Raw genomic sequence first — 27,238 nt, 5'->3', positions numbered from 1 at the left:
GACTTCCTTTCCTTCCTGAGGTTTTTCCCCCCTAGTCCTGTGCGCGAAAGCCGCAGAACTCGGGGGTTTTCCTTTTCCGTATATTCTGCGAGATTTTGATTTAGCCTCAATTTTATATTTTGAATAAATTTACACGGGTCAAGTTGCACTTTCTTAAAAATGTTTCAACAATAGGCTTTTTTCAATAGTTCTTGAGAAGTTCTGTAGTTCGCGGTCTCGTTCTAAGGGTTGCTTTGGGACCCAGTGGTAAGTAGCGGAGAACCTCTGCCCGCCAAGCCACGCGTTCGTGATCACATTCAGCTCGTCCTGAAAAACTCGACTATGAAAAAATAAGCGTTATCGACGACCACAAAATCCTACTTCTGGAATCGTTGCTACGATTTAGCGCCATGCTTTTGGTATCGTCTGAAGCGGTAGCGTTGAGCATCTCCATGCACATCTACTGTTCAAAGCAATGATCAGACAGATCATTTTAGGAACGATGATCTGGAAACTTGGACGTGGTAGCTATTAATTGAGACATTTTTTTCCGTATATTAATTATATAAAATTAATTTAATAATAAAATGCTATACCATGTTCTTATCGCTTTGAGAAAGATGAACTCTACAATTTCTCGACGTAGGTTAAGGTATCTTTATTTGCTCAGTCACATGTAGAACTAATGGCAAAGATGAATGGTGATAATAGTCATCTTTATAATCGATAATCGTATACGGATAATTAATGGATACTAATAACAATTGTAGAGATACACAGATTTAATAACGTTAGAGAACAAAAGAGCGATGGGTATGAAAAATGAACAAGAGTACAGATGACAGATAAAATAATAATGAAAAAAAGAAAGGATTATTATACGATTAACGTGATACTGTTCCACTTAAAAGCTAGCTTATATATATATATTAGATAAATTAGAGGATCGACTAATAATTGATTCGAATCAACGGAGACTGCTAATTGCGTACATCGCTCGAAAGGACCAGGTACATGTTTCGCTCTCCACCAAGCTTTCGCTATTTTTTTCTATTGTTCTGAGATTTTATTGAAGTTTTCGTAAGGTTGTTTTTGCATATTCAGTCGAAGGCAGAGACGCGCGGAAATTCGAAGGATGTAAGAGGAAAAAAAAGATGGTCAGAAGCTGTTGCAATGGTTTTATGAACCAAAAAAAAAAGATTAATTGTGATACTGACGAAAGGAAAATTGTAGTGGAGTATTTTCCATTAAAGTCGCCTATCGTCCACGTCGTCAGTTCCGAAAAAGTACTTTTTTCTCGATCTTTTCTTTCTACTTTATTACATACTAAAGAAACTGGTATCGAACTAACATTGAATTTAACTATTTTGCACGATTGTGTTAAAGAATAAGTTATCACTGAAGTCTGCAATACAGAGGCCTGTGGCTGCGTTCCTCAATGGAAAGTGAATCAAGTACAAGTACCAAAATACAAATAGTACCGAAAGTATTTGATATACTAGGGACACGTCAGAGTAATTACTGTACTCGTATAGCCAATTGAGGCTTGAAAGGCTTACTTCAGGCTAAAGAAGATGCAGAATGATTAAGAGATGAAGTGTCATACTTGTCGCATGTATCTTTTGATACAATTTCTAATATCAATGATTCAAATCACTTTTATGTACCCTCAAAAGCTGTTACACATATTTTCTCAGCTGCGAAAGTACAAAATGAGTTGTCAATTATATTGCATAATTACTGAGTAGTCACTTGTTCGAACATTTTTTTATGGTCCCACAGTTTTTCTGAACATCGACAGCACACTCTTCAAAACTTATCCTCATAGTTGTCTATGGGAATTGTTTAGTATTTCCAGAGAATGATAATAAGAAATAAAAGTGTTGACAGACATCGAAGGCTATCAGGAGAAATAAATTCAAAAATGTTCAACATTCAAGATAACCATTTAGATTGGACACCCGACAAAATATCTGTGAGAGTAATTATAACCCTGTGTCCAAAGAGTCGTAAGAAAATATGGTCAAAAGCATATACTGTTTTCGATAAAGGAATTCAAAAGACCAGCTATGTCCAATGACAATCCAACAAAAAATCATCAAAAAATCTCTTCTATCTTGACATTGCTGAACATGACCTAAATATCTTGTCGCACCGCCACGCGAAGGCGGCTTCAAAAGAAAACATCCTCTTCACATCGAAGTTGGCGACCAGAAGTTCATCTCCCTCAGCTCAGAAGGCTTCGCTTGTAAAACATTCGTGTAGACGGCGTTCTTGATAGCCTTGTCATCGCTCCCCAAGTACGAAAGGTTCTGCGTGGAGATGGACTTCTTACGATTGAGGCTCTTGGGCGGTACAGCCTCTATTGCTTGCTCATCCTCCTCTTCAATTTTCGACGAGACGATCTCCCGAGACTGACCCAGAAGACTTGCGAGGATCCAGCCACCGTGATACTTCTCCTTATCAGGGATGAAGGCACCAGTGAAGTATCTGTTGGTGTATCCCTTGCGACGTGACTTTGGCGAACTGTCTGGTGTACTCAGGGGCGATGCCAGTGGTGTGACTGGTAAGGATTGGCTACCTTTCTTCGGCACCTCCTCGGATTCCTGGAGTCGAGACTCCGGCAGCGTCTTATTAATCTTGCTCGACATCATTTGATTGGCTACCTGGACGATGGATTTACCACACAATGCTGGCTCACCGTGAAAACCATCATCTGTACCTTGAGACTTGACAATACTCTTTCCAGCAAAGTTTTTTTGTGTCGGCTTAGTCTCCCTTGCTGTAAGCAGAACAATATTTTCGATTAATTAATATGTAGAATACAACAGTACATAGCTACTTGTATAAGAAGCTGATTGTTTCATAAAAATATGGTGATACAACAGATGAAATACTAATGTCACTTTAGATATCATATCTGATGAACCTTGTGTGTGCAGACTTGTGAGTAAATAAGAAAAGTAACTCTATTGGAAACCCACCAAGCGAGTTGCATCATGGTCATGATAATAAGATTAAGGAAATTGTAAATCAAATGGAGCATGATATTACGTAAGTCAAATTGACTATGGGTATGATTAAATGATACAGACATGTAATCAAATTCTTGGGAATATAGTACAGTCTTTTTATGATCACAAATATATTTAAGACGAGAAACGTACCAACGTCGGCAAACAGAATGGTGACCATGATTGTTTCCGAAACGACCCAAATCACAGAATCGCAACCGTGACTACAAATTTTTACAAACATCGATATCATGATGACAACCGAAAATTCTTTATGTTTCAAAATTGACGGTTCACAAGAGATCTCTCTGTGTCACTTGAACGATTGATATAACCAAGTGTTTATCACGGATAAGTTAAATAAATAAATACTTATAAATAAAAATCACAGAGAGAACGACTAATAGAATTTTCAGACTTTTTTGTTATTTTTAATAGTGTCTAATAACACATTTCATTAACGACTCCTCGTTGACATTTTTCAGTTAGTCACGGCGAATCTTACGATCAGTCTGTATTCAGTCTTTCGGTGGAACGACGTGAATTTGTTAATTTTTGAAAATTATAAACAAACACGTTCGTGGGCAAAATTTCAACGCGAATACTCGTAGGCTTCTCGGGTGAAGCCCCGACTTGTTCTAAAGTCTCGTTTGAATCTGCAAGAAACGTTTAACTTCCTCGAAATTTATATCAGTCGCATAACACGATAACATAAGTCGATTCTTATTGGTCGGCAAGAGCGACCAATGGCAGATTAGCAGAGTCGATTTAGAAATCGTTTGAAGTCCGAAGTTGAAGATGCAAAGTGGGAGAAATGGCAAGTACGCGTTAATCAATATTTTCATAATATTAGGTATTACGAAATTGAAATTTATAGCGTGAAATCCAAAATATGTATCTCTAGTTGTAAAATTGTTTTCATCCATCTCGTTAATTCGACACTTCTTATTTACATGTATCCTCGCAAATTGACATACAATAAATTTTTATCAAAGAACAAGGCACGCTACTCACAATTGTCCGAAATAAATTTTAACGCTCCAAATGACTTAAACAACTAATATCAAACCTTTTCACTGAAACAATAAAATGCATAAACATTTTTTAGCCCGACGCATGCTTACTAATTACATGATAGAACTCTATTTATAAAAACGTAGCTTCTAAATGTAAAAATCCTAAAGATAGCACGTCGTAACGATGGAAAAAAAAAATATCTTTTTAGAGCCTAGTTATTTTTAAAAGAAGTTAACAAACCACAGGTGGTCATTTAACACCGCGGTGGTCCTAGTTTATCATACTTCGCTCTAATCAGCTAGACGTCATTCGAGTGATAACTGATTCGACAACTGCCGTCGTGTCACAGGATAATTTGAACGCTCATATTTAGCTGTGAATATTCGCAATGATCATTTACACTCAACAGGAAGTATACGAATAACAATTGTATAAAGATATAATTAACTAGAAACCAGATCCTACTGGACGAGTAAATAGGAAATAAAATAAACTGCACTAAAAAAGGGTGCAATAATAATGCGAAAGAAATATATAAGTTTAGAGAAATAGACGGGAACCAAACATTAATGTAAAAAAATATTAAGGTTATCGATAGCAAGTGATCCGAAAATCATTTATCAAAATTAAATAAATATATCGAATGTACACATACACGATAAAGCAAATTAAGTTGAAGATGCACAATTTCAACGATAGACAGACACGTGACATTGAGTTTGCAGCGGCGATCGAAAGTTAATATAATTTCGTTTTTATCACTAATACGTCGCGTGCTTTCGAACTATCTCTAAATTATCATCGATACAGTGTAATTAATTACGAGTTTGTTTAGACTAAGGATCGTGCGGCGTTTAGTAATTAAATGGGGCTGATCGTTAAGCTAATTTTCTATTTAATGATACAGCCGTTTCTGATCCAAGTGACGAATTGAAAAGATAAATTTTAGCGAAATTACTCGAGTATCTGTTAATGTAAATATACGTTTATCAACAGAAGTGACAGACGGGCCAGCACGCGTGCAACTGAACAAATCTTTCATGACCACATAAACGATTCGTGATTACAATTTCTTTTAAAGATTGCCTGGTACGTTCCCTCGTGATTCGTATTGTCTAACAATAAAAAAAGTAAAAGAAAATACACTGCTGATGTAACGAAAAATAAAATACAATCAGAGTCAGGACGATTTCTTTTGGGTATTTCATCAATTATTTACCTTTAGCAATTGCCGCAGGGACAAATGGCTGACAAGGCAAGGGATGCTTGCTAAAGTCAATTTCCTTGATTTCCTTAAAGGTAGATACAGTCTGCTGCTCGGATGTTACTTGATTGGAAGCCGTCACGTTTTTATGCGGAGTCTCGACAAGAACCTGGCCGATAGAGCGAAAGCCCTCTTGTTCTTGTTGCTGCTGTTGCTGTTGCTCCTGTTGCTGCTGACTGGCAGACTGCTTTGAGTAACGAATGTAAAAGAAGTTGTCGTCGTGGGATGGTGGACTGAAGGTGCTTTCGTCCAAATCAAATCTGAAATAAAATAATTAAGAGTCATCAGGATACGAATAAAAGTATTGCGCTTAAAAATCATTAAAATTGCACGAAGTTACTGTGCAAAGATGAGTCAGTTTCAATCAGACTCGCAGTTATAGTTGCAAGACGTCTCGTTTTCATGTTAAATCCTATAGAAGGTTTCTACATGTAAGATTTACTACTAGGCGTGTTTATTGTGTACACGTGGACGACAGTAAGCCGTGTACACAATTTTCACAACGGAAAATATTCAATTGTAGAATAGGGTGACTGTAGAATAGGTAGACAAAGTGAGGCTACATGAGAAGGGGCAAAAATGTATCCCCCTATCTCTCTCCTTTTTCTTGGGGCATCAGCCGTCACCAGTTTATTTGTTTCGTGCAAAACATTTAAACAGTGCTTCAAATGTTGAACAAATATGACGCGAGCCTCCGGATTTTATGACGATCGGATTAGGAGATACGCATTAAGAAGTTCATACATATTATGAGATCTGTTTATCATTCGGTGATAACTATTTGCTGATAACTGTCCAAGCCAACACAATTGTTTGTTACAGTACCGAAATTTAGTGGAGGCTTGATATTTTTGTAAAGAAGGACGAGCCCCCGTTATTACTAATAAGTAGTCTGTACAGAAGTACTAATAAATAATATGTAAAGGCATGTCACTGATTCTATTGGATCTCAATACAGTATCATTGCAATATCAGAATCAGGCAGTCTAAAGGGAAACTATTTCAAGAGAAGTTTTTTTTTAATTTTCAGTCCGACCTTAAGACTCATTTTTTTAAATCCAGAGCATTACTTCATTGTTATCGAATTATAAAAAATCTGAAGAATTGACCTCAAATCCTTTACAGTTATCGATCAGCAAAAACGATATTTGCAATTACAAAAGATCAAGGTGACCTGTAAATGTCAAAAAAAACCACATCCGCTTTTCTCTGAACTTAAACAAATGTCAATGCTCGTACAATTATTTGATTTAAAGAAATTGATATCCCACGAACAAGACTAAAAATTAAACACACACCTTACACAATGAACACCATAGTAATATCCAAATCAATGCATAATGAAGTTTACCATGATTTTGCAAGGTGCAAAAAAAGAAAATTGTAGATGGATCTACTATACTCTTTAGGCACAGACATGTAATAACTGATGGGAGATACACTGAACACTGTGAAAATGTCGAGTCGCTATCAGTAAATTGATGTTGTGCATCACTGTATAAAACAACAATACAACGATCCACAGTCTGCTAAGGAATTTACTAAGCTTGTCTGTCCCGAATGAAATCGAACGTCCAAGAAACTTGAAATTTGCAGCAGGAACAAATCGCGATATCGAACAAAAACGAGAGCGACAATACGGTGTTGGCGAAGCAGGTTTCGCGAAGTTACTGCAGCTGGCGCGATCAAAGACACTTGTCCCCAATATGTTGGCAACCGTCCTGAAAAAAGGATTCCATTCAAATTTAGACCTGAGCCGGAGTTGGTTTCTTGGAAAAAAATAATTAGTACAAAAAGAAATAAGACAAAATACTTTATAAACCATAGCTAAACCACAGGTGGTACCGTTCGAATGATTAACGTGTCGATTTAAGTGAATGAGATATATTTTTTTATCGAAGTAAAAACAATCAGTACGATTTCAATAAGTTTCTCTGCGGCAAATCGTAGAAAACAGGCTGAGTCGCGGAACGTGATATTTTTCAATGTTATAAACACGATTATTCTCTCTGTTCTATTTGGTATTGGGGAGGCTGAAACTCGATAGACCTTGCCAAAAAGGACCTTGTATCCAAAAGTCAGGTTGTCAGCTTGACGCTGTACAAAATTGAAATATCATTCGCGCGTTGACAGAAACTTAATCGAGAGAACGCAGCGAAACGAGAGAAATAAAAAAAATTTTTTCTAGCAAATTATCAGCGTAGTACTTAAGTATTCTTACGTCTTAAGGCTAAATATTATTTTTCGCAAATTGACGCACGCGGGACCGGAGTGAGTGCAAAGATAGAGGATAAAAATAGAAATATAAATAAACAATAAAATTAACGAAGGCTCGCGATAGAACAAAAATAAAAATCAAACTGTCACGGACAATTTACATTGTCCAAGTTGATTTTGTACAAAGTGTCAAATGACAGCTCTAGCATTACTAATCAGGAGAAAATTAAATCGCATGAGGATGAAAAGATTTTTCGTGCTGTCGCGGGAGGGGATGGGCACGAGACAAGAGAAGGGAGGTCGAAGCAGAGGAAATTCCTCGTAACAAGACGTTTCGCCTCGTGACGTAGCCCGGACAGAGAAAGATGGAGGAGAGAGATGGTCAGACAACCAATTGACATAACCTCGTCATAGTTCTCGCGGCCAGTAGTAATGCGCTCCGAAATACATTCCAAAAATAACCAGTCCCGTGATGCCGCTGCACGCCAATTTTCCCACCCGTGCGTGATACAACGTCCCGTTCAAATGGTTTGACAGATACACATCAGTCATAAAAAAACAGCAGACACGGTGATATAAAATTTTTTAACTGAACTTTCAAATCTCTTCACTCCCTTCGCTGCAACCTATTCAAAAGGTGTACCTACAATGAAGACTGTATGATAAATTCTTTTTACATGATTCAATTAGCTATGACATTTACATACCCTTTTACTAAGATACAGAGTTCATACTACAATATTGAACGTTGACACAGCTCAATTGTTCATACAGTTGCATATTTCTATAAGGTCCAGGTGAAATCAAATTGATATTGTCATATTTTCACTATTTGTTCTTGGCATCAGCATTGGCAATGAAGAACGAACTTTCATATGCCAGTAATGCTTTTGTAATTGAAATTTACGTGTACCAAGGGAAACAGTAAGTGAACAACGAAAGAGCGAGGAAGAGGCTTCTTTCCAGTGCCTGCAATTTGGCAATAGAAGTAAACGACGACAATTCATAGGAAATTTCCATCGTCAGAGCTTTGCCACGCTGCTTTTAATAATAGATTCGCCAACACCTGTGCAACGTAAACGATAATAAGACTAATAACGTATATTAGATCAGCTCAGATCCACCGACGCGAAGACTCGTCTACCGTTAACGTGATAGAAGTCAGTGTGCACACAGAGTATGTTAAAAAGATACAAAATTTCACTAAACAGTCGTGTAAAATCGTCCATCGTGCAATTGTAGGTAATAAGAAACGGGCAATGTGTAATGATTAATAATTAAAAAAAAAATAAAAATGTGTCATCGGTTAGCAAGAAATGTCATCAAAGTTAAAACACAACAACCGTTAGGTCAAACTCGTGGAAAACTATTCCGATAAACCGGATCGACGACGAATGACCTGAGGCCAAACAGCTGCTCAGACTGATAATGATTTTGATACCTTGAAACTCGATGATCAAATCCTCAATGACATTTCGTCAACAACAAAGGTGCTGTTAGATAATGAAAAAACTTTCCAATGGAATTTTTCTCAACGTTCACCACGGAGAAGTACTGAATTGGGTCAGCTGTATCATTGGTCGTCCATGGAAAATAATAGAGCTTGTTCTGTACAATAATAGAGAGCGTGTTAGTTCAGTAGAAACTATAGTTCAAACGATGACTAATCATCAAATAAATGACTGCTGCTATGATTACTGACGCAACGTCCCGATGTTCACCATGGCAGTGGACAGATAGTAAGGATGCTTTAACCTTTCACTTATAACAAATTGACCATTGGCCTCTGTACCTTTTTAATGATCACATATTGTTTTTGGATACAATTCAACGTCATTAGTCTCTCATTTCTGTTTTAATTAAAGAATACGGCATTTTTTGATAGATTCGTTATCACTCAATATCAGCCAACGTAGAATACGTCATACTACATTTTGTTAATGATTCCAACATTTATTTAGAGGAACAGTAGTGTACGTGTTCCATTACAATTCATTGATCAGTGACCATATAGGTTTACGAAAGTGAATGACGCATGGTCAAGTGTTTACAGCTACTCAAACGGTATATACTACGTAAATGACGTATTCATTTCCAGAAGTGGAGCCAGACAGACGTGACCTACAAAAACATTCGAGTGAAAGTGCGCGAATGGCACAGCTGGGATAGACAATGTGACAGAGACGACAAATGAAGTTGCCAATATACAAATAAGTTAACAGACTGAAAAAACAAATAGTCGTAAACACCTATACGTTTGAGTAAGCAAGACGTATGGAAATTAAAAAGAATCCGACATAAAATCTTCCAACTTATATCTATTTTGCTTGGTCAATTTAATAGACTTTAGTTAAAGAAATCTATGCAAACAGGTTATGATTAAATATAATAATTTTAGCAGTACCTTGAATCCATTTTTCCTTTCATCCATTGAGGAAGTGAAATCCCACTGCTCAGGGATCTGTCCTGAGGCCCTGATGATCCCATTTTTGTATCTATTTTTGATGCACTCGATAAATGTGTCCTCACAGGTAATCTCCAATTTAGATTCCAAGTATGAAAGTCCCTTCTCGATGTGCAACAGTGTTCCAAAGAAGAGTGAGAGTAATAGGATGTCAGTAAAGATCAATGTCAAATTCAGAACTGATGTACGCAACTGCTGATCAATCCAAATTGTCTCCAGGATGCTACCTAGGAGTTTGACCTCACCACCATTCTAATGATCTGCAATCAAATAATTATATGAATTATAATAACTGTTAGATAACAATAATAACAATAGCACAAATAAAATAGGTTTCGATCAAGTAAAAATTTAAGAATTGGGCTTATTGAACAATCGACAACCTACGGAGGGCAATATAAGTTTCCAATCATAATGATAAACTGAACTACCATTCATTCTAACGTAGCTTAATCATTCCATTCAGCGTTTTATCTCACAATCAAATTGTGCACAAACATTAATTAACAATTTATCATTGAGCGCTATTTGATAAGAAAAATTTATATCCATCAATGTCTAGCTTTGTCTAGCAATTGTTATTGCCTGATAAAACTATGAAGTACATTATATAAGTACATTATATGCTGATACTTCGTTTAACCTTGAAGGGAAGCACGTCAAAGACGCTTAAAGTTACAACTGACAGTCATCGATATGACGTAAAACGTAACTACAACCAAAATCATCAGCTAATAACGTAAAAAGACGGATAAATGGATGGAACACACCCACTTAATGCGGACTTTTCATTGGTTGCTGCCTTATTACGTCTTTGACTTCTTTACTCCATTCAACTGTAAACATCCGTATCAATATTGTGTACCTAATCGTAGATGACAAATATGTTGATCGAATCATTCCGAATGTAATATAGGGAAAAAAAATAAATAAGATTATAATACATGACACGCCTACAGAATACAAGCCTCTTATTCGTTCCTTATCAACTGTGACCTGTTTAATATCCAGCCACTAAATCATATGCCACTTGAACCAGAACTGCTTTGTTCAGCGTACTGCGACCGATAAGGACATGATATTTAAATAAAAATGACGCTAGTCACGATTACTTGCTACAGGTGATGTCACTCTGATAACTTTACCCGGTTCTATAAGCACTCAAGAGAAACACTGTTCTTTAATTAAACTAATTTCCGCTATTTTAAAACATCTATATTTTAGATCTGGAATAATATTATTTTTCATACTTTATCTAGTAACGTGTATTGTGTATACAGGGTGTTCGTTATGAAACGCTTATCTGCATGTAATTGAGTAAGATACACGAGACGATAATCTTAGTGTTATTGGCCTCCTGTAAGCAGGCCTTGCGGGCTGGCTCGCGATGTCATCTACGCTCCGTTTAAACGCGTTCTGATTGGTCGCATTACTGCAACTTCAACCTTGATTATCTCGAAATTTTGATATATGAAATAAAAAATGAAAATACACGTATTCTTTGGAATTTGACAAGGAATGCAGCGATGTTACTACAGTGCGTTTCATAACGAACACCCTGTATAACAATTGTTGACCATTATAATAATATTAAGAGCAAGTACTAGAGTATGTGACATAAAAACAGCGCGGATTTACATTATGTACATAAAATATAAATTACATATGTGACGATTCAATGTCACGAGTCGAAAATTTGAGAAAATACGCGGCAACTGTAGGATTTTTATCTGCGACAATGAAATTACTGTACATGACGTTATTTGGCAACTATTTAAAAATTATAAACAAACGATATTCCCGTTTATGTTTTTAAAAGTCAATAAAAATATCTTCACTCCTCTTTAATCGTTTCGTTATTCGGACAATATAAACTACTTGAGAATCAGTCTCTCAAAAGTTCAAATTTTTTAAAATTTATCAATAACACTTTGAAGTATCGTCAGTGTCGAATTTGCATTCTGTTGACAAAAAGTCGTATGCACGTTACAGTAAAATAATAAAAACTTATCAGAATCACCTTTGGTCGTTATAACGATAAGAAACGATTTTTTTTTCAAAGCAAACACGTAAATGGCGAGCATTGATCAAGGAGCTACACAGCATATTCATTGCCAAGCCGAAGAGCAGCGACAAATTTACAATTGAATATTTTCATACGCTATCGTTTATATATCAAGACAATATAAAAATTTCAACTGGATTAGTTTTAATAGTCGTATTTTCTCTAAAAGCAAGGAGTGTATAGTCTGTATTTATTGATGTGGGTCAGGGTCAATGCCACAACGATCACTAACATTGGATTGTTAATACATACCGTGGTTAAGAATCCAATATTTTAATTTGAGGTACGAACTAATATACCTTTACGCGTCTCGAAAGATACAGCAAACTGAAGATCTTCGCAGAACTTGTGCAAAATTGCAAATATATCATGTTGCTCACGTGATCCTCATTGTTTCGTAATGGTTGGAACGGCAGACCAACGAGAAAACATATGCAGATTTTAATGGAACGTCAAGGAAGAAATGTCGCGCATGACGAGGACAATTATTATAGATTTTATGACGGTGCCTAAGAATTCATTTCTGTATAATTCTTAATTGAACTAAAGGATTTCATTTGATGAATCCATGATTCGATCGGATTCTCCATTTTGTAATACGATTACACAAGTTTACATTGCTACGTATATACATGTAGATATGACAGGTGGGCATCGTGGGCTTTCTTTGGACGGAGTATTGAAATTGTACCTACTCAGATATTACAGAAAATTGCGTAAAAATGTCGATCACTGGTAAAAGTGAAAGTAATTTATAAATTACAATATTCACGAATGAATAACCGGGACAAGAAATATCGAGGTAATCAAATATTAATTTGTTTAGCAGGAAAATGGCTGTTAGTCCAGATAAGAAATTATCGATAAAAAATAAATTAAAAGACATGCCTGTTCCGAGAATTATTTAATTAAGTGTTTTAGCAGCTTGTAACGCGATAAGGTATTCTTCGTTAGTTTCTTAACAACCGAAATATAACAAATATTGTGTTATCAGGCTGTTACCGTTGGCAAAAAATGGATACATCATTCGATGATATGGAAAGTGTTTTGTAATAAAAATAAGCAGAAGCGATAGCAATAGAACTTTTAAAATTCTACAGACATAACGCATGACATGGTCAAGGTATTTCAAAAATATACGTCCAATATTTAGTGTAAAAACAAAGAAACACGAACACTTTTTTTTTACATTCATTTCACAATAGGTTTGTCACGATTGATTTATATCCCAAGCACTTTGCCGTACCGATGTTAGTACTCACCCTGCTCTTGATGCACATTTTTGATTTTATATTAACTAATTCCATAATTTGGTCAATTTGGAAGCGTCCGAAAATGCAGCTACGCGAAAATGGCGAGCTGCTTACGAGCACAATGGCTGCAAATGGCTGACATCGGAGAACACACTTCCAGCTAGAACTTGAACGCAGCAACGTTTCAATTGGAATTCTTGTATCAAGGCCAGCCAATCGTAAGAGTGCCAACTGGCGACATCTGTAACTGGTTACCAATAGTTTACAAGAATTTCGAAAGATTTAAAATAAATTTTAATATAACGCTGATACAGCGTTGACATAAATTTAACTTAATATTCATTAGGTATCGAGTCATTCTTATTTGAAATAACGTTCTGATATAATACAGAAATTGTTAACAGCGATATCTCTGTTACAGTTGAACATTATTGTGATTTAATCTTAATAATCATGTAACAATAATTTTATCGCGTATTTATCATCCGCTTTCGTTAATACAATTTTTCTTCTTCGTTAGTCTAAAGATTACGTACAGTAATTCAAATTTCCCGGTGCGCAGTTCGCACTGCGCACTCAGCAGACTGTACAACGTTTTATTTCCGGCGCGTGGGCATTCTTCCGGTTAGTGTTGTGGTACTTTGCTGTTGTCGGTGAGTTTCACGTTCGAGAATCTGCATTAATCTTCCATAAAGAAATCCAATCGGCTAATGAAATCATAGAAAAGTACCGAGTACAATCCTCGCCGCGGCAAAATGTAGCAGTATTTTTTCCATGGCACAAAAACGTTTCATTCAAAGGGCACAACTCTGTCGCCCAGTGACAGAACTCGTAAGATCCATGCGAATCGTTGTTTTGCCATATACTTTTTGAGTTTCACTGAAATACATTGTTATCTATAGTTTTAGCAAACATGACAAATGCGTAAACGAGATTTAAATAAAATTTTTGCCAATGAAATTACATGATAATTTCATTCTATTTTGTGTCCAGGAGATTCGACAAGATGAAGTTCAACAGATTGGTGACTTCCTCGCGTAGGAAAAATCGCAAGAGGCATTTTACTGCTCCTTCTCACATTAGAAGGAGGCTGATGACTGCACCTGTCTCCAAGGAGTTGAGACAAAAATATAACGTGCGTTCTATGCCCATTCGCAAGGAAGATGAAGTCCAGGTAACGCAACCTAACCTCAATGTTTAAACCGCTTTCGTGCTCCAATCCATAACCTTTCTAAGTTACTACTAGGATATTTAATTTTGAAGTTCATTCTCTTGTAATCCTCTGCTAATTGCATAAATGCAGCTAATACATTTTACGTAACCTAACCTCTATGTTTTACACTCCACGCGTGTTCGTCTATGTGGGTTTTACTGGTTGCGTGTTGCAGGACATGTTATATTGATTTTTGTCAGCTGAATATAAAGTTTTTTAAAAATTATTTTAATCGTACACATTCTGCGTCTAATAACTAGTTGATTTTATCTTTTTAAACATTTATATATTCTAGTTAATTTACTATGATGAATTAAACCATTCACGGATGATGCGAACAAACGATGCTAGTCGTGAAATAGTTCCCGAGGTTCTCTCGGGTGACAATTGACCGATTACATCCGGTTCGTATCCTGCAGAAAAGTTGGCACTGAACATTAATTTAAAAGTACTTGAATATTAGTATAACTAGTTTGTGTATCCTAATGGCACTTATACATCATCTGTTCAGGTTGTTCGTGGTCACTACAAGGGTCAACAAGTCGGCAAAGTGATCCAAGTGTACAGAAAAAAATTTGTCATATATATTGAACGAATTCAACGCGAGAAAGCTAATGGTGCCAGCGTTTACGTCGGCATCGATCCCTCCAAGGTAAATTCTATAATGGAGTCGGTAGAAAAGGCATACTTGTGTATTATGAAAAATTTTGATATGATGAATTAAACCATTCACGTAGAAGCGGACAATCAAGTTTGGCTTGTGAAACTGCGTTCAGGGTTCTCCTGTTTGTCGGCTAACTTGTCTGAACTTGGTCTGATTAATGCAGAGTAGTTGGCACTGATCTTACATATTAAATAAAAGAAAAGTGTGGCTATTAAAGCAAAAGAAAATACTTTATTGAAATTATTTTTTATTTTGTAGACGGTCATCGTCAAGTTGAAGATGGACAAGGATCGCAAAAAGATCATCGACAGGAGGAGCAAGGGTCGCCTCGCTGCCCTGGGTAAAGACAAGGGCAAGTACACTGAGGATTCGACAGCCGCTATGGAAACTTCGTAAACAATACATTGCCTCATTTATGTACCACAATAAAACACAGAAAACCTCAAATATTTATATTCCTTTATTTTTTGAACCATTGGAAATAATTGCAAATATATTTTTCATATGTACTTCATGCTTTATGAAAAATATAAAGTGGAAAGGTTTCTTTATCACAAACTTATTGGCAAGGGAGTAATTCTTCCTTTCTTATTAAAATACTTAAGGAAAATTCGCGTAATGGATGATTTCAAATGATTCCTTACTGAAAAAGCATTCAATTTATATCTTCCGAGAAAAAGTTGGATTTAAATGACATTTTAGTGTTTTTTATTATTATTCTGTAGATGATCAATAATTTGAATCCAGAAGTAATACTTTTATAGACTTTATTAATTTTCAATAGACAATAAAGAATTATACAATGACTAACTGATAACACAATTAATATAAAGGATTTCATATTTAAAAGCAAATAAGCTCCCACTGTCACCATCACCTTTCTGAAAGTGCAAACAGCTATGCATACAAATTAACAATTATTAAAAAATTATTTAAATAGTTTTGAAAGACAAATAAAAAATTGATCAAATGTATTCAATTGTGTCAGACTGTTCCCTGAAAGGACTCCAATAAATGACTTTGACAACATATCAATACTTAAATAAATAGATAGTTCATGAATATATTAAAGGTATAGCTGAAGTGCTTTTCATACTAAATACTATCTGACAAAGCAAACTGTTAATATGACAGCTTAAACTTACAAAAAGTTTGGAAACAGAGACATAAAGCACAATTTACGTAGATAACATCGGATAATAAGATATTTACTTTTTTAAGATCATAATTAATTGCAGGATGCGAAGAAACAGATTTATTATATCCACATAGAGGTGGATTGTAGCTAGGATATACTCTTCTGGTGAATGTCTGAGCATTAATAATTGCGTGTCAACTATAATATATAAAGAAAATAGCAATATACCGCCAATACATATCGCAAGTTCTAGTAGAGTGTTGTGTATGAAAATTTGTAAAAAACCAGCGACTATTAGCACACACAATCCTGTAAATAACCTATAAAATAAAATTATATTATGTATGTATCTATGTATGTCTTATATTAATTAAATCTCATCAAAGGCATTCATTATGAGAAAATAATTGATACGAATTTTTTTATATTTAGTTATAATATATAGTAACTAATATATGAATATTAATAATAACTTACGCAGAACTCAAGAATGTGAAATCTCTTTTTGTTTGGAAAGTATAAGCTGTCAATCCAATGACAACAGTCAGAGTAATGAAGAGTGCTTCGAGAACAATGGATTTATCAATCAACGATACTAAAACACCAATACTGTAGGCCATTGACAAAGTCTGTAAATCAAAATGAGAAAATATTCTTAGTAAAGACCAAGAGGGTGAACTGCAGAATACGAATCAACAGCTTGATGTAAAAAAAAAGTAAATAATCAATAGCTAACTTCAAGAAGTCATATTCTGCAATTTAACCTAATCGACAGGGGCTAGACTAAATAAATTATACCTAAATCCGATCAAAACCAAGTCCATGATATGTGGCTCTGCCAAGTATGTTAACACTCTTCAACTTGATAACTTAAAGAAAATCAAGGTTGATGATACATATGTACCCTACATTCATAGTGTACAGAGCCTGGGGCTCATTCTCACTCCAGCTGGCGGGAATAGACCACGGCAATTTGTAGCAGAGTCTTCATACCCTATACCAACTACGACTAAATGGGCAACGTCTGTCGCGCTACCTAAGAAAGGAACTTGTCTTATTCCTCATTATACCAGTGTTTGAATATTGCACGCTTGAATTAGTGGACATCACGACTGAAGAAGATGCTAAGCTACAAAGGGCATTTAACGGTTGTGTTCGGTTTATACTTAAGTTACGCAACTTCGAGCATATCTCTTTGCATTATTTAGACTTCAAGTTACACACAGACTCTATTGCTTAGAAATATTTGTATACCGAGCTATAGTCTATCAAAGACCTGAATTCTTTGCTCCAAAATTAATAAATAGAACACATACGACTACGACTAGCCCCTGTACTCGTGTATATACATTACCTCGACCTAAATACTCATCTATGCCGCACTACCTCCTATCACAAGTCTGTACTTATAATGGGTATCAGGTTATGGAATAGACTACCTGCTAACATTCGTGAGTCCTCCACGACTGTGTCTTTCAAAACTACTTACTTTATGAGAGCAACTTTAACTATAGTCTTAGTCTAGTACCTAAAATGTAATTTTAATTGTTAGGTTAAGTTTAGGATTTGTTATAATTATTGAGATATGTCTATGCAATTTATACTAACGAGGCTGCAACCTCAGTATAATAAACACTGTTTCTTGTTCTTTTTAATATTATAAGGCAATATTAATTTCTTCAACAGTAACTTTCCAAATTGTGGAGCTTTACTCACGAAGGCACTCAAAAGTATCAAATTGGCAGGATGATCTTTTCTCTTAATATAAAGAGGAATTGTAATTCCAATCATCAGAAAACATGAAACATATATCGTCCATGTACTGTAATTAGAAATCAATTAGATTTTTGTATTATAGATGAATAAAAAATATACATGTAATTTTAAATTCTTACTTTTGTTGAATAAAAAACTTTATTGGCTCGCACACCATGAATATAAGAGCTACAAATACTGTCATCAGTAACTGCATACTTAATAATCCATATACTTTGCGCAAGAAAGCTGAAAGTTATATTGTGAATTGTAATTACGTAATTCAAGAGCTTCGATACAGCAAAATGTATACAGTAATAATTATTATTTACCCATGCGAATCTGAATGTTGGCATTGTAAATATTGTCGTTGCGTGCAAAATTATGATCAAAGTTTGTAAAAATGTCTTCCTTTCGACCATCCTCAACACCTTCCTCCGCAAATATTAAAGGCACGCTGGCCATTGTTATGTCCCTTTTGCCTGTATTAAAACAAAAATAATGTTCTACTTTTCAGTAGAACATAAATCTACGTAGAACTTGAATTTAAAGTCGAAATCTAAAACTCTCCACTGGGCAACAAACTTAAACGTTATAATAAATATATTACATTCTCCAATGACTTTAAGAATTCTATGTTAACCGCTTTAAATCAACATATGTACAACAGACACGAGTAATTGACATTAGCTAATACAAAATCTTGTTATGACTTTAAAAACATAATACCTTTTAATGGCTCGGTAATAATGATTTTCGTGTACAACTCACAGTATGTGGATTAATGTAGATTAACAGCTAATGCCTTCCTTGTTAAATGTTCTTTTTGGCAATGCCATCATCTGACCTTGTTCTTGTTTTGTGCAAAAATAGCCGTGTGCCTCTTTTTTTAGATATTACCGAGTGAATTCAAACTGTTTTTTTTCAACTTTTCCCGGTAGATAGCTAACAAATCCTGACATCTAGTGTCGAGATATTTCAAGTTTATGCAACTTGTCAAGCAAAAACTGCGAGTGTGATCGGACTTGAAAAATTTGTGCGTTTGATCCTGATAATTCGGCATAATGGTGGCATCTTTAAATACTTGAAAGCTTTATACTGGTATATAATTTTTAATTCTTTAATTTATAAATTACATGTCACTCTGATTTTCTAACCTCTATCACAGAGGTGCTCAGGTTATGGTAATGTTGCTATTAATTAACTTTAAAGTTTATATTTGGCAGGCGAGATGAATTGAAAATTGGAACCTTAGTGGGCGAAGACAAGTACGGGAACCGTTATTATGAAAATAACGAATACTTTATTGGTAATCAAGTTTTCCTACTCATTTTCTGATTGTGTTGACATGATACTCAGTACTGTAAAACAATGCTTCATTGGTTTACTTATAAAATACTGTTATTTTATTGTCTATACGTTTCCGCAATATTTATTGTTTCATATAGCAGAATGTACAATATCTAAGTTTCAAATAATCATGAATATAAGAATAGTTGTCGTACAGCTTCAGCTGATTAATAGATGAAATAATATATAAACTATTTTTATAGGTTGTAATAGATGGATAGAATATGCTAACCATGTGAGGCTAGAGTATGATGCATCCCAAGTTCCAGCCAAATGGTATGGATGGCTCCATTACAAAACAGATTTACTCCCATATAAAAATCCGAACCATCCAAAGTACGCTGCAGGAGTACGAGCCCAATCTCTCTGGTACAAACAAGATATATGTACCATATTCTACTACCAGGCCAAAAAAAGAAGCATGGAAACGTTAAATGGCATTTAGTACTAGCTCAAAGATATAGTAAACCAACAAAGTAATGTAATTTATTATCTTATATTCCTGAATCCCCTATATGTAAATAAACGAACTCTTAATACAGAGACTAGTAACAGTTTTATGATCTACAAATCCACATTGATTTACCCATAATCAATGACGTTCAAAAGCTTCATTAAGAACGCCTAAGACCTGCCGTACCATAACAACGTTTTACACGTAACGTGATGAAAACATATTTTTTGTTCAAATTAACAAATTATCGATTAATTCTATGCAGCTGTTGTCAGTGAAAGGAAGAGCCGTACCTTTTCCTAAAGGCACTGCAGGTTACCCATAGAATCATTGACGTTCTCTACGTCAGAAACCGAAACAATCATTTCTACGAATTACGACAAAAAGTCAGCCTTCAGCAATAATGTAATTGATGGTCCGATAATAGCACACATACTGCCTACGCTATACACAGAACCAATACAATAGCCAAATAATATATATTTAAAATATACAGTATATCATATGTATACACTCTAACATGATGCCTAAAAATGCAATACTGTACTACAATAATTCTGTGCACTCGCTAAACATTGTTTTAACCCGTACAAAGATCGCATGTACGTTACGTGTAACTTGCGCAATAGAAGATGACACACATGTGAATAAATCAATTAATTTCAAACGATAAAATCGATAAGAAATAATTTCGTGATTCGATAAACTGAACTGTCAATACGATAGCTTGAACTAATAGAAAGTTTGGAAATAGAGACATAAAGTACAATTTACGTAGATAACATCGGATAATAAGATATTTACTGTTTTGCGGCAGCAAGAGCTCGCAGGATATGAAGAAACAGATTTATTATATCCAGGTAGAGGTTGATCGTAGCCAGGATATACTCCTCTGGTGAAAGTGTGTGCATTAGTAATTGCGTGTCAAAGACAATAAATAAAGAAAATAGCAATGCACCGCCAATACTTATCGCAAGTTCTAGTACAGTGCTTTGTACGAAAATTTGTAACAAACCACCGACTAATAGCACACACAATCCTGCGAATAACCTACAAAATAAAATGATATATTATGTATATATCTATCTATGTCTTATATTAATTAAATCTCATCAAATGCATTCATTATGAGAAAGTAATTGATACGAATTTTTCTATATTTACTTATAATACATAGTCAATAATATATGAACGTTAATAATAATAACTTACCCAAAACCCATGAATGAGAAATCTCTTTTTGTTTGGAAAGTATAAGCTGTCAATCCAATGACAACAGTCAGAGTAATCAAGAGTGCTTCGAGAACAATGGTTTTATCATACATCGTTACTATGACACCAACAGTGTAGGCTTGTACCAAAGTCTGTAAATAAAAATTAGAAAATATCCTTAGTAAAGACCAAGAGGGTAAAGCTGCAGGATACGACTCTTTCTTGAAGTGGTTCATGTTATATTGTGATATTAATTTCTTCAATGGCAACTTTACAAATTGTGGAATTTTACTTACAAAGGCACTCAAGAGTATCAAATTGGCAGGATGATCTTTCCTCTTGACAGAAAGAGCAATTAGAATTCCAAGAGTCAGAAAAAATGAAGCACCTACCATCCATGTACTATAATTAGAAATCAATTAGTTTTTTGTATTATAGATGAATAAAAAACATGCATGTAATTTTAAATTCTTACTTTTGTTGAATAAACAATTTTACTGGCTCACACATCATGAATATAGCAGCTACAATTACTGTCATCAGTAACTGAATACTCAATAATCCATATACCTTGCGCAAGAAAGCTGAAAATTATATTGTGAATTGCAATTACGTCATTCAAGAGCTTCGATACAGCAAAATGTATACAGTAATTATTATTATTTACCCATGCGAATCTTAATGTTGGCATTGTGAACATTGTTGTTGTATGCAAAATCATTTTGAATTCCTCCAGCATGTTCTTCCTTTCCACCACCCTCAACATCTTCTTCCGCAAACATCAATGGTACAGTAGCCATTGCTAAGTCTCTTTTGTCTGTACTAAAACAAAAATAATGGTTTACTTTTGAATAGGAGATAAATCTAGGTAGAACATGAATTTAGAGTCGAAACCAGAACTCTCCAATGAGCAATAAACTTAAACGTCATAATAAATATATTACATTTTCCAGCTACACTTAAGAATACGCCTCCCTCTTAATGTCATATATATAGTATATATATTTACACACCTTTAGTAGGTTCTTTAATATTTCGCAGCTAACTTTAAGAGGGAGACGCATTCCTAAGTTTTACCCATTTTCCAAATACTTTAAATGTTCTAGGTTAACCGCTGTAAATCAACATATGTACAACAGACACGAGTAATTGACATTAGCTAATACAAAATTTTTTCATGACTTTGAAGGCTTATTACCTTTTATTGGCTCGGTAATAATGATTTTCGTGTACAACTCACAGTATGTGGATCAATGTAGATTAACAGCTTATCGTCTTCCTCGTTAAATGTTCTTTTCTCCTGTCAATGTCCTTGTCAATCCTTGTTTTCCGTAAGATTAGTCACGTGCCTCTTTTTTCAGGTATTACCGATTGATTTCCAGCTGTTTTTTTCAACTTTTCCCCATAGATGGCAACCAAATCCTGACATCTAGTGTCGAGACATTCCATGTTTATGTAACTTGTCAAGTAAAAATGGCGAGGGTGATCGGACTTGACAAATTTGTGCGTTTGATCCAGATAATTCGGCATAATGGTGGCATCTTTAAATCCCTGAGAGCTTTATACTTGTACATAATTGTTAATACTTTAATTTATAAATTAATATTACTATGATTTTCTAATTTTTATCTCAAAGATGCTGAGGTTAGGGTAATATGGCTATTAATTCTAAAATTTTTATTTGGCAGGCGAGAAGAATTGAAAATTGGAACCTTAGTGGGCGAAGACAAGTACGGGAATCGTTATTATGAAAATAACGAATACTTTATTGGTAATCAAGTTTTCCTACTCATTTTCTGATTGTGTTAACATGATACTCAGTACTGTAAAACAATGCTTCATTGGTTTACTTATAAAATACTGTAATTTTATTGTCTATACGTTTCCGCAATATTTATTGTTTCATGTAATAGAATGTACAATATCTAAGTTTCAAATAATCGTGAATATAAGAATAGTTGTCGTACAGCTTCAGTTGATTAATACACAAAATGATACATAAACTATTTTTATAGGCCGTAACAGATGGATAGAATACGCTGATCATGTGAGGCTAGAGTATGATGCATCCCAAGTTCCAGTCGAATGGTACGGATGGCTTCATTACAAAACAGATTTACCCCCGCATAAAGATCCAAACCGTCCAAAGTACAAGTGGATGCTACAGGAGCACGAGCCCAATCTCTCTGGTACAAATAAGATATATGTACCATATTCTACTACCAGGCCAAAAATTGAAGCATGGAAGCCTTAAATGGCATTTTGTACTAGTTCAAAGATATAGTAAACTAACAAAGTACTGTAACTTATTATCTTATATTCCTGAATTCCCTATATGTAAATAAACGAACTCTTAATACAGAGACTAGTAATAGTTTTATGATCTACAAATCCACATTGATTTACCCATAATTAATGACGTTCAAAAGCTTCATTAAGAACACCTAAGAGCTGCCGTACCATGACAACGTTTTACACGTAACGTGACGAAATCATATTTTTTGTTCAAATCAATAAATTATCGATTAATCCTATGCAGCTATTGTCAGTGAAAGGAAGAATCATAGCTTTTCCTAAAGGCACTGCAGGTGGCCCATCGAGTCATTGACGTTCTTTACGTCAGAAACCGAAACAATCATTTCTACGAATAACGCACGAAAAGTCACCCTCCAGCAATAATGTAATTAATGGTCCAAGAATAGCATACATACTGCCTACGCTATACACAGAATCAATAAACTAGCTAAACAATATGTATAATATTCAAAGTATACATAGTAAATTACATACACTAACTTTATGCCTAAAAATGCAATACTGGACTACAGAAATTCTGTGCAATCGCTAAATATTGTTTTAACCCTTACAAAGATCGCATGTACGTTACGTGTGACGTCCGCAATAAAAGATGACACATGTAAATAGAACAAACAGCAATCAATTAATTTCAAACGATGAAATTGATAAGAATTAATTTCGTTCAATATCTTTTAATTGGCATGATATTAAATTCGACGGGGGGCTATTTGGACGGATAATACAGGATTAAACGAACGTTTCCCTTTTCATTGAGTTACATTCGAAAGCCACGATCCTTCGACAATACGAATTTATACAAGACAATTATTGGTTATTAGTGAAGTTCCTTGCACCGAAATTGAATATAATAATAGCTGACAATTGTCGTGGATTAATAATATGAGTTAATGTATCGCCTATTCAGGTTATCGTTGCTGCTCGTAACGTGAGATGGATACACGCTGTAAATATTAGACAAGAGAGGGTTCTAGGAAGAGATACTTCAATAATTGGTTACCAAATCAATCTCTAACAATCGTGATGTAATATCGTATTTATACGTGGAATTCGGTCAGACAACATTTGTTCTGGGACACTGAACTCTATCGAAGTTTACTTACTCAATTAAATGTCAATGACTTCGATGTCCAAGACATTAAATACCTGCCGAATGACTGTATGCTGCGTACGCAGTAAACTAAGTGGTGTGATTTTTTAAAAATAAAATTAATTTTTTAATATGCGTTTACTCCCTAATGATGCTTACTCTTGGGTAATAAGATACCTACTCCAGCGAGTGTGCGCTAGTGTCATATGTATAAGTATATATTTCTTTTCGCACTCTATTATAATTTATTGTCAGATTGTCACGCGTCTTTTCATTCGCGGAAATGGATAACTATTACTCAATTAGCGTGAGAGAAATTGGCGTTGTTAATATTGGCCAATGACGAGTCTTCCTCAGTGTACTACGAATTTACGTCTTCTCTAGGAACATCTTGATTGGCTGGCAGTGACCGTGTCCTATTTAAAATTGTAATCTTTTATTAAGTGTTTTTTGACGTTAGAATCGGTTGTAAACTGATAATAATATTGCATCATGGAAACTTCCGGTTGACATTTTATAGGAATTATACATGAGTTTCGTACCTTGATGGAATCTTGAAATTGTGAATTATTCATCGTTTATTTTGAGCGTTGAGATACTTATGGAGCAAGGGTAATGGATATGGAGGAGATAGTGTTAGCAGCTTGTAATTTAGTCTGTAGAATTAGGAGAAAAAAACAGAGAATTTTGTCGATTGCATCTGAAATAATCCAGTTACAGTTAATAAGTCGTTAGTAAATAAATATTGATATCTGCCATGAACTGATTGGTTGTTAGTCTTTTTTTTTGAATTAGGGAACATTCAATAATTTAGCTCTATTGAAAGAAGACGCCCATTAACTGAGAAAACTATAGAAATCACCACACTATATTAGACCCCAATCGTAAAGGTTATTTCGAAATTCATAGCAGACGAAACAAGCACGAACCGCCGTAATCTCGACACCCAGCAGACTCGCCACCTACTTAAAAAAAATAGCGGATAATTCAAACGAGAGCAGATGCCACTGAATCACTCCGCTAATTTTCAAGAGTCAAGCTAATGGTAATTCAAATAGCATATTGTTATCTCCCCGGGTGGCGTCCTTCGCAGACAAATTGCATAACCGTTGCTGATTATCAGGCAGTCTGAAAGTATACAGGATATCGAAATAGTCAATCCGCAATACCAGTGTTAGATTCAGGGGATTCTTTAGCATTCTAAACCATGAAGAGCTAGTCCCTGAAACTAATACCGATCTCACGGCGTAGCTAAATTTTTGACCAAGGCAAAGCTACAGGAGATACTCGACAAAAAGAAATTCGGTTCTGAATATCAAAACGTTACCAGGAAAAGTAGAGACGAAAAATTTCGTAATCACGTATTAAAATTATCTCCAAGAAATAGTGGATCAAACTCGACACCACGATGCCGTAAGCATATCATTAATGTCTCCTTCTAAGAATTCAAGACACAGTCTTATTCAAGATAACATGCATTTCCAGATAGAAATCTAAGATTCCGCAAGAACTTCTTTACCGACCGATACCAGAGTACGCGGGAGACTGCACGTCACCCATTCGCATACTTTCAGAATTCCCAAGACCTTCCCTTAATAATCCTCAGTCTTAATATTCAATCACACGGTTCTCTATCCCTGTGCCCAATTCGCTATTCCCTACGATTCTTACAAAACTAAATTATATATTCTCCTTTGATCTTGTCTTACCCGCAATTTTCTTTCCAACAGCTTTTTTATCCAAGCGATCATTGAATCGTACAGCTATTAGGGAACCTTTCTAGGTTAGTCGTAACGACATGTACGCCTAGTCTATCTGACTCCTGATTGGCCGAATTTTCATAAAGCAGATCCCCGATTGGTAGAGCTTGTTAATCCATGGAAGATCTACCAGTCAGGAATCTAATGCACCAGACTAAAGTGGCGTACGACTGACCTGGGCAGGTTCCTTTAGAATTGTCATTGAGAAGACTGCGTGACTATTCGCACATTCCGTACGATTCGCATCGTGACTAAAGGCGCATAACGCATGGTGAGACCGGCGATTTTTTAGGTCGTTCATTTTACAATATTATATTAAATGTGACCATCATGATGATTGGGATAAATGGAAATCACGATTCTCAGATTACTCGAGGTTTTATACCTTTATTTTAAATACTTGATTTATGCGTTGTTTATTATATATAAAATATTGTTTTTTTAACAAAAAAAAGACGACAATTATTTAATGGTATAACGACACGTACCTATAATTTTTTGATTTGTTGTCATAACGGTTACGATTATTATTGTGCTCGATAATTCAAATCTGATTCTACGTGACGATGACTATGACGATTAATTGCAATAGCCATAAATATTTATAACGATTCACTTGTTAATGCAGGTTTGCATTTGACAACGATTGCCAAGTTTAGAGCATAGGCAGTTCATTCTCAGATTTCCGTCGGCAGATTTTAAATTGATTGGAATTATGATAATAATCTGTGAATATTTAAAGACGCGCAACGAGTAATATATAAAGGATTACGTAACAGCTGTGTAATAGAATATTAATATTAGAATCAGTTGTATTGGAAAGAAAAGATATCATCGTGGGATGATCCATAATATTTTTGCGTATTAAGTTAAGATAAAGTGATTTTCGAATTTGCTTTTTTTGCACGTAAAAAAAATATAATAAGATGACTAATTAACATTACGCAAATTTGGTTATGATAACATTTTTTATGTAACCTCTAATTGAATATCATTTTGAATATCATAGTGGC

The 27,238-nt window shown here is 35.0% G+C and overlaps 5 protein-coding genes, 1 long non-coding RNA gene and 1 pseudogene across 18 annotated transcripts; 4 read left to right on the top strand and 3 right to left on the bottom strand.

The window, feature by feature from the left end:
* Nucleotides 1–612: 612 nt before the first annotated feature.
* On the bottom strand, nt 613–13,439 carry LOC107266296 (transcription factor GAGA). Of its 4 annotated transcripts, none has more exons than XM_015736623.2 (4): nt 13,283–13,439; nt 9,896–10,215; nt 5,230–5,534; nt 613–2,761 (listed from the first exon to the last, which is right to left on the bottom strand). In XM_015736623.2, the coding sequence occupies exons 2-4, from the start codon at nt 9,976–9,978 to the stop codon at nt 2,172–2,174; spliced, it is 978 nt and encodes a 325-aa protein (XP_015592109.1). In that variant the 5' UTR covers nt 9,979–10,215; nt 13,283–13,439; the 3' UTR covers nt 613–2,171. The 4 variants fall into 4 exon arrangements, with proteins under 4 accessions (XP_015592109.1, XP_015592111.1, XP_024939307.1 ...); XM_025083539.1 differs by having other exon boundaries at nt 2,172–2,761; nt 13,267–13,434; XM_015736624.2 differs by lacking the exon at nt 13,283–13,439 and adding an exon at nt 12,273–12,366 and having other exon boundaries at nt 2,172–2,761.
* Nucleotides 8,958–9,806, top strand: LOC107266302. The gene is made up of 2 exons (XR_001537398.2): nt 8,958–9,230; nt 9,590–9,806. It is a non-coding gene; the product is annotated as an uncharacterized LOC107266302 (long non-coding RNA).
* Nucleotides 13,440–13,818: 379 nt separating the features above from the next.
* On the top strand, nt 13,819–15,599 carry LOC107266300 (60S ribosomal protein L26). The gene is made up of 4 exons (XM_015736638.2): nt 13,819–13,926; nt 14,267–14,447; nt 14,998–15,138; nt 15,409–15,599. Exons 2-4 carry the CDS (start codon nt 14,280–14,282, stop codon nt 15,544–15,546), a joined length of 447 nt encoding a protein of 148 aa, XP_015592124.1. The 5' UTR covers nt 13,819–13,926; nt 14,267–14,279; the 3' UTR covers nt 15,547–15,599.
* A 304-nt stretch (nt 15,600–15,903) lies between these two features.
* LOC107266298 (protein lifeguard 4) lies at nt 15,904–19,029 on the bottom strand. Of its 7 annotated transcripts, none has more exons than XM_015736637.2 (6): nt 18,891–19,029; nt 18,376–18,525; nt 18,184–18,292; nt 18,005–18,110; nt 16,766–16,917; nt 15,904–16,608 (listed from the first exon to the last, which is right to left on the bottom strand). In XM_015736637.2, the coding sequence occupies exons 2-6, from the start codon at nt 18,506–18,508 to the stop codon at nt 16,359–16,361; spliced, it is 750 nt and encodes a 249-aa protein (XP_015592123.1). In that variant the 5' UTR covers nt 18,509–18,525; nt 18,891–19,029; the 3' UTR covers nt 15,904–16,358. The 7 variants fall into 7 exon arrangements, with proteins under 7 accessions (XP_015592123.1, XP_015592120.1, XP_015592119.1 ...); XM_015736634.2 differs by having other exon boundaries at nt 18,376–18,552; nt 18,773–19,012; XM_015736633.2 differs by having other exon boundaries at nt 18,376–18,549; nt 18,773–19,012.
* Nucleotides 18,793–19,941, top strand: LOC107266254 (annotated as a pseudogene).
* LOC107266297 (protein lifeguard 4) lies at nt 19,853–22,459 on the bottom strand. 4 transcript variants are annotated; one of them, XM_015736627.2, is made up of 6 exons: nt 22,300–22,459; nt 21,727–21,881; nt 21,535–21,643; nt 21,356–21,461; nt 21,060–21,211; nt 19,853–20,897 (listed from the first exon to the last, which is right to left on the bottom strand). In XM_015736627.2, exons 2-6 carry the CDS (start codon nt 21,857–21,859, stop codon nt 20,648–20,650), a joined length of 750 nt encoding a protein of 249 aa, XP_015592113.1. In that variant the 5' UTR covers nt 21,860–21,881; nt 22,300–22,459; the 3' UTR covers nt 19,853–20,647. The 4 variants fall into 4 exon arrangements, with proteins under 4 accessions (XP_015592113.1, XP_015592115.1, XP_015592116.1 ...); XM_015736629.2 differs by having other exon boundaries at nt 21,727–21,876; nt 22,258–22,458; XM_015736630.2 differs by having other exon boundaries at nt 21,727–21,876; nt 22,300–22,458.
* A 34-nt stretch (nt 22,460–22,493) lies between these two features.
* LOC107266301 (probable NADH dehydrogenase [ubiquinone] 1 alpha subcomplex subunit 12) lies at nt 22,494–23,424 on the top strand. Its single transcript, XM_015736639.2, has 3 exons — nt 22,494–22,627; nt 22,748–22,830; nt 23,075–23,424. The coding sequence occupies exons 1-3, from the start codon at nt 22,533–22,535 to the stop codon at nt 23,311–23,313; spliced, it is 417 nt and encodes a 138-aa protein (XP_015592125.1). The 5' UTR covers nt 22,494–22,532; the 3' UTR covers nt 23,314–23,424.
* Nucleotides 23,425–27,238: the final 3,814 nt, after the last annotated feature.

This window comes from Cephus cinctus, unplaced genomic scaffold (genome assembly GCF_000341935.2).
Source record: "Cephus cinctus unplaced genomic scaffold, Ccin1 Ccin1_scaffold0307, whole genome shotgun sequence".
NCBI lineage: Eukaryota > Metazoa > Arthropoda > Insecta > Hymenoptera > Cephidae > Cephus > Cephus cinctus.
The sequence above is the reverse complement of the archived record's forward strand: the minus strand, read 5'-3'. Positions and strand labels throughout refer to the sequence as shown.